This window comes from Caenorhabditis briggsae, assembly GCF_000004555.2.
Source record: "Caenorhabditis briggsae complete genome, chrX, whole genome shotgun sequence".
NCBI classification, from domain to species: domain Eukaryota; kingdom Metazoa; phylum Nematoda; class Chromadorea; order Rhabditida; family Rhabditidae; genus Caenorhabditis; species Caenorhabditis briggsae.
This window is the reverse complement of record NC_013491.2, coordinates 66,708-78,751: the sequence shown is the minus strand read 5'-3', so window position 1 is coordinate 78,751 and position 12,044 is coordinate 66,708. Positions and strand designations below refer to the sequence as shown.

General features: G+C 36.1%; 3 protein-coding genes across 3 annotated transcripts; 2 read left to right on the top strand and 1 right to left on the bottom strand.

Annotated features, from left to right (window-relative positions):
- Positions 1-36: 36 nt before the first annotated feature.
- On the bottom strand, positions 37-1,103 carry Cbr-tsp-9 (the record flags this gene model as incomplete). The annotated part of the gene is made up of 5 exons (XM_002643144.1): positions 37-204; positions 378-518; positions 566-661; positions 706-813; positions 915-1,103. 5 exons carry the CDS (start codon positions 1,101-1,103, stop codon positions 37-39), a joined length of 702 nt encoding a protein of 233 aa, XP_002643190.1.
- A 3,404-nt stretch (positions 1,104-4,507) lies between these two features.
- On the top strand, positions 4,508-7,318 carry CBG08050 (the record flags this gene model as incomplete). Its single annotated transcript, XM_002643143.2, has 12 exons — positions 4,508-4,600; positions 4,688-4,885; positions 4,938-5,145; positions 5,210-5,313; positions 5,358-5,503; positions 5,549-5,909; positions 5,954-6,035; positions 6,083-6,192; positions 6,246-6,390; positions 6,449-6,531; positions 6,967-7,120; positions 7,164-7,318. The coding sequence occupies 12 exons, from the start codon at positions 4,508-4,510 to the stop codon at positions 7,316-7,318; spliced, it is 1,839 nt and encodes a 612-aa protein (XP_002643189.2).
- Positions 7,319-8,633: 1,315 nt separating this feature from the next.
- CBG08049 lies at positions 8,634-11,968 on the top strand (the record flags this gene model as incomplete). The annotated part of the gene is made up of 10 exons (XM_045238662.1): positions 8,634-8,706; positions 8,753-8,898; positions 9,089-9,199; positions 9,280-9,396; positions 9,444-9,558; positions 11,060-11,151; positions 11,221-11,386; positions 11,552-11,668; positions 11,721-11,799; positions 11,845-11,968. 10 exons carry the CDS (start codon positions 8,634-8,636, stop codon positions 11,966-11,968), a joined length of 1,140 nt encoding a protein of 379 aa, XP_045100822.1.
- Between the last annotated feature and the right edge of the window lie 76 nt (positions 11,969-12,044).

Genomic DNA, 12,044 nt, shown 5'->3' with positions numbered 1-12,044 from the left:
AGATGCGAAAATACTAAGTAATTTCTTTGAAACAATTTAAGAATAATATGGAGTGTAACGAATATCTTGTGATGATCTGCATAAGATGCATGAGAAAAGAATAGCAAATAATTCAATGGCGAGAAGAATGAATGCAACAACAACAATCGATTCTCCCCAAGACTGTACCATATGAGAGATTCTATCGAAGCAATTGTCAGGATACTGTAATAATAAATGTTTATGGTAAAATGAATTTCAGTATTTTAGGTTTTGTGCATTAATATTATTAATATTGTGGTTACCTCAATTGCATGCTTTTTCTTTTGTATACAGTTTTCACATCGGTAGACCAATAGAACATTAGAAACAATTTTTGACTTTTTACTAAAACTCACCGCGATGGGTTTTGGTCCACAAAGTCCGTCTTTGACGTATAAATATTGAGTTTGAGAAGTAGCTCCACAGCAATGTAACATGTTCTGAATTGGCTTGATGTTTTTACGAAGTTCCGGAGCCGAAGAAGATTTTTCGAGAACCTGGAAGTAAATTTATTAAACAATTTTAACGAGGTATTTTCACAAACTTGTTGAATGGAAGACACAAACTCGTTCCTATTAGTCATAGCAAAAATGGTAGCACCTAGCTCGACGGCTGTTAGAATGACAATAATGAAAATGAACTGAAATTATTTTATCTAATCGGAAACTCGGCGACTGAACTCACCAATCCTAAAAGAACTGGACTCTCGCATCCGGCACCACAGCATCCAAAAAATCCGACAATGAAAAGGAGAGCTCCAACAGCAACGAGGATCCAGAGAGAGGCTTGGTACTGAAATATAAAATAGTTTAGTCAGAAGAAAGATCTTCAAAAATTCTACAAGGTCGACACAGGCCACTTTTTTTTTGCTGGAAACGCTTTCAAAAACTCACCTCCGCAATTTCATTTATCAGTTTCACGTCAATTCCATCAATTTGGCGAACGAAATCACCTAAGTGTGTGCCGAATTCCTTGTCCAGGTTAGCCCACAGTGAGAATCCACAAATCAATGCTCCGAAAATACAAATGAAAAAGTTGATGATAAAGAAGAGAAGTTTGATGCACGAATTACCTAACGCCATTATTACCTAAAAAAGACTTAGAAACATAGTTTGTGATTAGAGTTTTCAATTAAAAACACATTGGTTTTACCAAACGCGTTGAGGAAAATCACAAAAATTGGAATTAGAAAAATAACTTCAAAAACTGATAACACTTACATGCAATCTATCAACATGTTAATATGAATAGGACGCGAAATATCAATGTTTTAGAAAGATAAGAATCTAATAAATGCATGTGTACACCACTAGATGCCAAACACCGATAGAGATGAAAAAGAAAAATCCAAAAAAGTGAGCTGACAAAAAAGGTTGACAAAGTTCAAGGACTTTCTAATAAAAACACAGGTGAGGTCATTGTTTGACCACAGTGTGTAACAAGAGGTCAGCAAACAAAATTGCTAGCGAGGTTTTCACCATAATCTTGCAAGCGCACGACCCACACCATCATCTTGTTTGCTTTTTGCTGCAATTTCTGTGTTTTTAGAAATTGGAATTTGCAAGATGAAAAATTAAATGGAATCATAATCATGAATCAAAGTTCGGTATCGATGTAATGTTGCCAAAATTGAAAATGAATGATCATATACTCTCCGTTGGAGACAATTGGTGTACCTGTGAGCGTCTGTATGTGTCTGTCTATGTGTGTGTGTGAGTGTATTGTCGAATAATAGGTTCAGTAGGTATTCGTCATGGCCATTTTTTGTCTGCCTCTCTTTCGTCCTGTCTCTCTTACTCACGCTATCTATGTTTCTTCATCTTCCCATTGTATCTCACCCTTTTAACGGCCTTTCCTAATTCATCTGGTACATAGATTCCACCAGAGTGAAAGTAATTGCGAGGATGTGTCATTCTCTTCTAGCCAGGTACGCAGTTGTGTGTACACGCGCAAGCGTACCCACAAAGGGGTTTGTTCTCTTCACAGACTCGTCCGAGGTGCTAATGGATAAATAATTGAAAGTGATGAATGGCTTAGTTTAGTCTTGCTTTTTTAATGGATAAAGTATCGTTATTATAGTCAAAAAGTTCTCATATATAATTTCTCTTATCTGAGCATGCAATAAAGAAAACAACACAGCAAATTCTTTTAATGGAAAATATGTTAGAAGAAACACAAAAACCTGAATAAAACATAAAATTTCTAGCAGGAGTCAACATAAACAAAGACAACTTTCGAAAAGTGATGAGCTATTACGTACAAATTGAATGCTTTAGAGCTTCAAAGCAACACGTTAACATTTTTTCCAAAGAAAACATGACGCCACTGGCCGCTTCAAGAAGAAAACACTCTCTGATGCGATAATGTGTTTTCTTGAAACCTTTTCCGAAGTTTTCTATAGAAACAGTATTTTGAAAGTGATGAACTTACATTTAAACTTTATCACAAAAACGAAAATCCAAAAATGCTTGTTTTCAACATTAGTATGAACAAATAAAATCTGTCCGATTACGAGGATAATGAGAAACAAATGAAGGAAAAGATCACGAAAGATGCAATTTCTGCTAATTCCCTATGGACAAAAACAAAGCAAAAAGTGCACTTGTAAAAAGATAGCCAAGTAGTGTGCCATTTCTTATGATGCTCTGAATTCCCAATAGGCAATTTTTAAACTGCAAGGTGGAGGGGAAAAAAGTTTGCGCAGGCTGCAATCATTTTTCAATTCACATAGCTTCAAGGGATACAAAGAAGAAGATAAATGTTTCGAAATACAAGAAAGGAAGATGAAAACGTTTGGAATAATAACTTTGGAAATGTATTAGGTTGGTAAAAAAGTAATGGGCGTGTTTGGTTTAATTTAACTTTATCTAAAACTAAAACAAGAGGATATTGATCGAGGGGCTTTTATTTCTTCACATTGACCACTTGATGCCTCCGTTGAAGAACTGCACTGGCTGGAAGTCGAAGTGGTTCGCACTGAGTGCCTATTACTTATTTAACAACCTAATATTCAGAATAACTAATTTGTTTTATTACCGTATTTTCTGTAACAGAAACTCATCTCTAATAAAAGCCCACCAATGCTGTGCTGTTTTCATTTCGGTTGTTGCGAACCTACCGTAAAACCTGTATTAGAAGGGCCGGCCCTTTTATTTTTCGTGGGTCCTTAGGGGGGGGGGCACTTCAATTAGAGGGGCCCTTCAATTAGAGGGGACACTTGTATTTTTCGTGGGTCCTCTAAAAACGGATCTTCTATTGGAGGGGGCATCATTTTTCAGTGAAAATTTCGTTTTTCTACTAAAAATCCATTACAATTTCTACAGTAAAAAAAGCAAAAACACCAATATTGCTAAAATTTTGAAAACTGGCACCTGAAAATTTCGCGGGCGCCGTTCGTGAGGCCTCGTCCTTGAATCCGCCATTATATCAAATGAAATTAACTTCTTTGGATTTAGTTGGATTCTGATTAAAATTCAGATTTCTTGAAAACATTTTGATTGCTAGAATTTCTAGAATTTTCTAAATCTAAAACTCTGAGCTTGATTGCGAAAATTGCTCAAACGAGAAAACATCTGTACCAGAGCGCAACGGCATTCGAATTTTCAGGTGCAAGTATTTTTTGAAATCAGAGAGTAATTCAATCAAAACAATAGGAAAAACGGCTGAAAATCAAAGGAAGTAGTAGTCAAAGGGGCACTTCAATTAGAGGGGGTACTTCAAATAGAGGGGCACTTCTATTTTTCGTGAGGTCTCTAGGGGGGCACTTCAATTAGAGGGGCCCTTCAATTTCAAAGGCCCTTCTAATACAGGTTTTACGGTATTCTTTTTTTTATTTCCTGGTAACTTCCGTCAATTTTTTTCAACTACCAGTTCGGTTGAAAACCAAAAAACTTCAAACACCTTCTCCGATATTAGTCCACAATCAGAACGAGGTTGAAAAATAGAAGCTATATAGAAGAAAACACAGAAAATAACCATTCTTACAGCAGTTTCAGACCCTCTCACTCGAGAAGCCACGTATCATGTTGTAAAAGAGTTCGACAATGTTTTTGCAATAAAAATACTGACTATGGTCGTTTTAATTTTTTTTTCAGCAAGATTTTTTTCAGCAATTATGGCGTAGTGTCATCACAACTGATTATTCACTGACCGTTTAGACCATGCTTCTTAAATTCAAAATGCAGGTGTACGTGTGCTGCGTGTAAGTCTTGACCCATTCATAAGTATCTGTCATTACTGAAGTCACCCGACAAGCAATGATACTCGATGAACGGGAAATAACTTTTACGCTCTATATTTATCTCCCACTCCCGTGAAGGTTTTTTTCGAGTGCGTCGGAGAAAAATTGAGGGCGCAAGACAAGGAGAAGAAGATATGCACTCGCTGTTCTCATATCTCAAGAGGCCAGTCGACAATTTGTCTCATCAAGCCATGCTCTGCTCTTAGAAATACAGTAGTTTTCAGTTCTGTGAGCCGATTACCGAATATGGCCGACTTCAATATTGATCAATACGAAATAACGGTCACACTCGATGAGGATTGCGATAATGAAAAGGGCACGATCAAGCCCATATATCCTGTGAGTAGTGTTTTAAACCGCGTTGTTTTCTCTCGAAATTGCGCTCAGTAATCTGGTATGGAAAAATTTGATTGAATTTTATTCCAGGACTTGAAAAATTGTGAAAACGAACAAACGACAGAATGCACTGTTACATTGGAGCCAGATGACTGCGATCAAAATGATATGTCATCGGAAATCCCGGGTTCTGGAACCACTGACTCTTCTGTTAATCCAAATTTGCGTGAATGGCTTCTTAGCAACCTCAGCTATCACCGGATTCACAATCCTGCAAAAATTGCACTGGTTAGGATTAACAAGTAAGAGTGAATATATAAATTTACTGCTACATTTTTAGATAGAAGAAATATCAGAAGTTAGATGTGTCACATATGAAGAACTGGTTGATTGCTCAAAAAGAATTGCTAATTTCATGTCACATCATGGGGTGAAATCTGGGGATCGTGTTCTGATGTGTATGGAAAACAATGTAGAATATGTGTTCTATCAGATCGCTACATTTTTGTTGGGAGCCATACCAGTATTGATCAACCCATGCCATCTTGGTGAGTTTTTTTCAGAATTCAAAATTTTATAGGTTGCTCCAAGAAGGTTAAGCGCATTTTTTAGCGGCAGAAAAACTTGCTGACATTGGTTGCACCACGGCGATTGTAGACTTTGAACATTACGGACACGTTCTCAGAACCTCGGAAAGTGTACTTAAGAGCATACAGGTTAGTAACGAGCAAAAAAAACATTCTTTAAATATTTGTTTCAGAGAGTTTTTGTTCTGGCAGAAGACATTGCTACTCTCAGCCTTGCTCGACACGTTTGGATTATTGACGGTTTTGGATTTTTAAGCTTTTCATCAGATTTCGAATATCAAGACAACAATATTGACTGTTCGATGATTCTCCCGGGAAGGTTTACTTCAACTTTTTTATCAGTCACTTAATTGGAAATTTGTAGCTTGGAAACTAATCAATATGTTTATCACACACAGAATAGTGGATTTAGTCAATGCCACGAATACTTCGAAAAACTGTTCAGTATGCTGAAAAAAAATGAAACGGTCGGAAGTAAAAATCACTTGATTACGGATGGTCTACACTGCCACGACTCCCTAGCGTATCTTTTTACCATTCTCACTAAAGGAGAGACTTGTATTATTGCCGAGACTACTCTTGATGTCTGGAGAGCATCATTGCTTGATAGAATTTCTGGAATTATCGAGCAGTACAATGTTTCTCTGTTGTTTTCAAACTCTCAGTTATTGAAGTGTTTCATCAAGTACGAAGTTCACAAAATCTACGATTTATCTTCTTTAGAAGTAAGTTCAATCAAAATATTCAAACTGCTTTAGTTAGTTTTCAGATTATTGCAAATCATGGAGCTGTAGTTTCTGTTTCAACGGGAAAGAAAATCAAAGAAATTTTGAACGTAATTTTATTACAAGGTGATCAGGAATTTCATTAAAAAATGAGAGCACGTGTCTGTTTGCAGCTTACTCCGGAACGGAATTCGGTGTTGCCAGTTTTGGAATATTCAACGAAGAAAATGAAAAAAATCTTCTCAACTGTGGGCACTCGATTAGTGACATGCAAATTAAAGTAGTCAGCAATTTCTTTGATGAAGCTCTCAAACTTTAACATTTTCACTCTTATAGGTAGCACATATGGAAACAGACAAAGAAATGGAGCAAGGAAAATGGGGTCAAGTGATTTTGAGTGGCCAGCAGCTGTTCAAGGAATATGTGGGTAACGACGATTTGAATAAGAACAGAAAATTTGGGAAAGCGTGGTTTAAAACAGGTAAGCTCTAGTTGAAACTCCATGTGAAAATATATATGACATTGCTAATATTTTTCAGGAGATTTTGGGATGATTGACAAAAACAACCAGTTACATATTGAAGGAGCGCTTGAAGATTTGATAACAGCACAAGGGAAAGAAGTAAGCTAACCGTAAAAAAAGGCATTGGCATATGTAGTCCAATTCTAATTTGGCAAGAAAGTTATTCTGAAAAGCGACTAAATCAAAATAAGCTACTGCTAATAGCTGAAATTCCAAACAGAGTTTTTAAAATTGCACGTCCGGCCACTGCCGGACCTGTTCCCCACATCCTGGCTTATAATAATGTCAGCTGAATAAAAACTGAAGAAATGTTAAGATTTGGATTGTCTTCTGTTGAATTTTTTATTCCTGGTAAAAGAAATATGTCTAGTGGGCAACTAATAGCTTGTTCATTGACTGAGAAAAAACTGAGAGAACTGACAGAATTTTTTAGAGACAGATGATTTTTTGAATTTAACCCCGGTCTTACTGACTTATTGTGAAAATTCTGGAAATTGAACATTTTGACTTTAAGAAATGAAAAATTTTTTCCAGATATCTTCGGAAAGGATGGAGACTATTCTTTGTGATCATAAACTCGTTTATGATATTGTTGTCATGCAAAAAGAACAACAAGTGTGGTGTGGTGTGTTGTTAAATGATGAAAACAAAGTTCCAACGACTGAATCTTTGGAGAAGCTTCTGAAAAGTATGTAATACAACCAGACGATTTGAAATAAATCACAGTTCAGAGCATAAAGTCCCATTTGCTATCCACAAAATAATTGTGTTCGACTTCATTCCTCGTTCTGAAAAAGGAAAAATAATAAGAAGTGAGATACCATATCTTATGAAAGAACAAGAAGAGTCATTGACGCTGAATGAAACAACTGAGTCGTATATTTGATGCACATCTTATTAATTTTTTTCTTTCCCCATTTCCTGTACTCAATAAATGATATTTTCTCTATCTTTTATCACGAAACGTCTACAAACGGGAATTGTTCAACTCATTTTGCTATCCGATTCAAATAGAATAATATCACATACGACGACAACGTATGTACATAACATAACGGATATGATGATTAAAAGGCCTCTTCTGCGAAATGCAATCAAGGTCATTATTATCTGGAAAACAGAACATGATAATGTTAACCACATCATTTTGATTTTATGAATTGATGTTTCACGAAAACGATCTGTCACCCACATCAAATTTTATCTTCCCAGTACACTTTTTCCATCACATGAAAACATTTATGACATAGTTTTTGAAATCAAAATAGCTGTAATCTGTTGAATAAACTTAGGATGAAAGTTGTAGTTTTTTTTTGGTAAAATTTAACTCCAGTGTTTATTAGTTTTCGGACACAAGCTGGGTACTTTAATCGTTTGTTAATGCCACCGCAAAAAATCTAATGAAAATTCCAATTGATTGTTTGCGCAGATTTCTTCTTTGCAGTTACAAAAATTGCCTCCGGCGCTCGAATCTCTTGTCTTCCCATTTTCGTTCTCTGGCGGAAGTACTCAAGTGGAATGTGCTGCACTGTGTGTGTTTTTGATGGATAAGATTAGGCGAAGGTTCGTTTTTAGAGATGGAAGGAAAAGTTTTGCCTTCTTCACGAAACGTTGATCATTTTTAACATCCAAACAATTTCAATTTGAAAAGTGTGATGAATATATAAATGTACAAGACATGTAATTTAAAACTCGAAAATAGTGTTCCTTTTATGTTTATTTTTGTTCAACTCACTAAATGTTTTTAATCTACAAAAAAGAAAACTCTGCCTAATTATGACCAGATTCCATGTATTTTTTGATTCACTTTATTTTTAAAATCCGCAGATTTATCATTTCTGAGTATTTAAAGCTTTTATCTTCAGTTTAGATCAATTGAATATCAAAATGTCGTTTCTTTCCAGACTGCCGGATAATATTATGTCGAGCAGAAAACTTCTCCGACGATTTTCATCCAGTATATCAGGTTCGTTTTCCAGTTAAGATTATATTACAGAAAGGTTAGGCTATTTCAGTCATATCAAAACTTTTTAATATTGTTCCAAAACTCTTCTAACGATGACTTCATGTATATTTTACAGATCTTCTCAGCATCCCAAAGCGAGATTTTGGGGATAATGAAGAGTGAGACATTCACAAACTCTTTCTTTTTTTAAATATTTCGCGTATTCAGATCTTCTCCACTGCATAGCGCTGTTAAGATGGGGAACACGATTATGGCAAAAAATTTCATCGACTCCAAATCGATATGGATTGATGAGCCAGACCCTAAAGGTCTGTTTAATTTTCACTTCTGATACTTTCAAATCTTGCATCCTAGGTCAGACAGCTCTACATTTGTCTATAACTTACGGTGATACTGAAATGGCTTCAATGCTTTTGAAAGGTGGGGCAAACGTAGACGCCTTCGATAACGATGGTTCATCCGCCTGTCATATTGCTTGCCGCGATGGGATGATTGACCATGTAAGTCTGTTTATTTACCGAAAAGTTTCATGAATGTATCTATTAAGTTTAATTTACTCGTCTACTATCATGTGGATATTTGCTCGGTGGATAGAGCAGGCAGAACACCGTTTGATTTGGCTTGCGAACATGGCCAAGAAAAAGTAATAGTGAACATCCAGTCCGAGCTGTTTGTAATGAGACATTTCAGATGGTCAAACGGCTTTTTAACTGCGGTTTGAAAAAACAAAGCTTCCAAAGTTTGGATAATGTTCATACAGCCTCAGCATTACATTTGGCAGCGGAGACTGGGCAGGTTCAGGTAAATACCTAAGTACTAAACCATATTCCACACTTCAAGAATAACAATTTTCTCATAGCAAAAAAATGTGTTCTTTATAGATCATTTCACTTTTGCTTTGTAACAATTGGGATGTAAATTTCACTACAAAATGTGGATCAGCACTACACATGGCAGCCGGAGCCGGACAAATTCAGGTGGTCCGCTTCCTATTGAGAGTGAGTATTGAAACCCTAGATACATCGAGAAAAAAAGACAATTATAGGTTGGAATTGACGTCAACATAACAAATGTAGACGGACAGACAGCTTATGCGTGGGCTAAAAAACAAAGCGGTCGAAATCCAATAACATACAAGGAGATCCGGTTTTTACTGAAAAGTGAGTTTGATGAGCGTCAATAAGGCCGCATATCGGCAGGTGCATGGAAAGAAAGCGTATAATTGATCATTCCTCTCGCGATTCGCTATTATATCTGAGTGTGATTGGTACTGACATTTGCAGATCTGAATATACCATGATAGCAAGCATTTCTTTGTTTTTCCTTTTCGTTTTCAACCCGCGCAAAGGATTTTTTTACTTCTTCTCCTAATAGTTGCAAAACAATGGGTGGAAACCAAACAGCGCGATTGAACAATACAAGCACTTTCATATATGACAGAAAGCAATACGAAGGTATTAATCATTCATCATTCATAAAATTTCGGTTTTTACCGCGGAGGTTTTTGTGTGTCGATGTGTTTTATGTGTCACTTTGTATTCTTTTTTCTATTTTTTCAAATCTCTAATTCTGAAGTCGAAATCATTTTACCTATTAATTTGTGCGGAACGCCAATTCTTTAAATGCCTTTTCGACCTAAGAAACACGTTCGGAACGAAAAAAGAAAGAGAACAATGAAGAAACAGAGACGCATTGACGGTTATTATTATTCACAAGAAATGGTGGAAGGTGGTAAAACGTTGTGTGTGCGCGCACATTGCCCTCCCTCCGACAGTGTGTCCTGTACTGAGTATGACTGGCTGCAAGTTCACGGTCACCATCTGCACACACCATTCGTCAGTTATTGATTCAAACGGACGAAACCTCCTCCCGCAACACCCTTTGTTTTCTTCTATCTCTACGATGAAAAAGTGTTGATTTTTTTTGCGAAACTGTTTGCAAACAATCCTCTTATTTTAGTTTTTAATAGATTTTAGTGCTCTTTTTGTGCAATATTCAGACTTTTACAAACAAAACATCTTGAACACGTTAGAAAACTAATCCTTTAAACACATATTGCAATTTGCATTAAGGAAGAAAAAACTGAATTTGTGAATTAAAACAGATTACTAGTTGATACAGAATTTCAAAAATTTATAGGCTGTAAATAATATGGCTTCGGTATTTCTTCCANAAAAAATTGTAAATTGCCACACCGAGATGAAGGATTGTAGGGTTTTCATCTTTTCACCACAACCCTTCATTTTTCCTTCTTTTACTTCTGCGCCATCATTTCATCACTCCTTTTTTTTCTTCATTCTCTGTTATTGCGCCTTTCTCTAGACATTTTTGTCAACCTATACCTGTAGCTTCACGCAATTCTAAATTGATGCGGCAATATGCATAGATAACTATTTTCAAGCCAGTGTTTGCTTTCAGTGTTTGCCCTTCGAGTGGATAAGACCAGTTTTCACCCCAGCCATCTGTCATAGCCGATCAATTGAAAATTTTCCACGAAAACTATCACCTATTTTTTCGTAGTAATTTTTCGCTGCAAATTCAGCAAACTTCGGGTTCAACACAGAATTCAAATAGATATGTGAACAAAATTACTTGTTGTGCACCACTTCTTCAAAATCGTCGTATCACTGCTAAAACGCTTCAAACTCTCGAATTTTTCAGACTTCCAAACATTCACAAATGTTATAACAGTAGAAGATTATTGTGGTTTTGAAGCAAACGAGTTGAGCCTATCAAAAGGAGACCGTGTGTGGGTGAGTAAATGTTTGAAGTATGACTCTAACGAGTAACACTTTAATGACTTCAAAAACGATTGTTTTCAGGTTGTAGAACGTTGCAACTCAGCGGTCTTCAAAGGAGTTGTGTTTGGGAAAAAAGGAAATTCACGGAGCGGATTTTTCCGATCGTCAGCTGTAAAAGAAGAGGAGAATCAAGTGCAGAACAGCGAGTCAACTCCACCAAGTCCAAAAGTTAAAGCAAGAAAAAATTGTATGTTTTTTTCAACTTTTTTGAGGCCTTCAACATCATACTTACACATCCTCAATTGAACTAATTAACATCTAACACAATTTTCCGCAATAACAAAAAACTTAAAATAGCGAAAAGTTTGAACTTCCCGAAATGTAAACCCATTACTTTGGAAAATGTTTTCAGATATCCAAATGACTTCGAGGATTGCGAAAAATCAGAAAAACCCAACATCCACGTTTTGTTCAACCCCAGCATCCAAACCGAATGGACCGCGTAATTGTTCTATTAGCCATTATCATGGTTTGTGTTTCAGCCAAATAATTAAACGTTCATCGTTGAAAACTGTATTCAGACATAAACCGAAACACACCATCCCCAATGGCTTCATTTGGGAGGACAACATCGTGGATCGCAGAAAAAAATTATCAAATGTAAATTCATTGCACACGATATAATCTAATTATGCTAATTTTTAGTCCAACAAATTCGACGGCATGCACCTCTTTCGGCTCATCTTTTAACGGCAGCCGCACTCAGACACCAAGTAAGAAAGTTTTATTATGTAACAGTGAGATTTCTAATTTCGAAATAAAACGTTGACAAAAAAAGCTGGAGAATTTGAAACACAAATCTTTTGATTTTCGAACAATAGAGGTTTTTTAGTAATTTTGAGTAA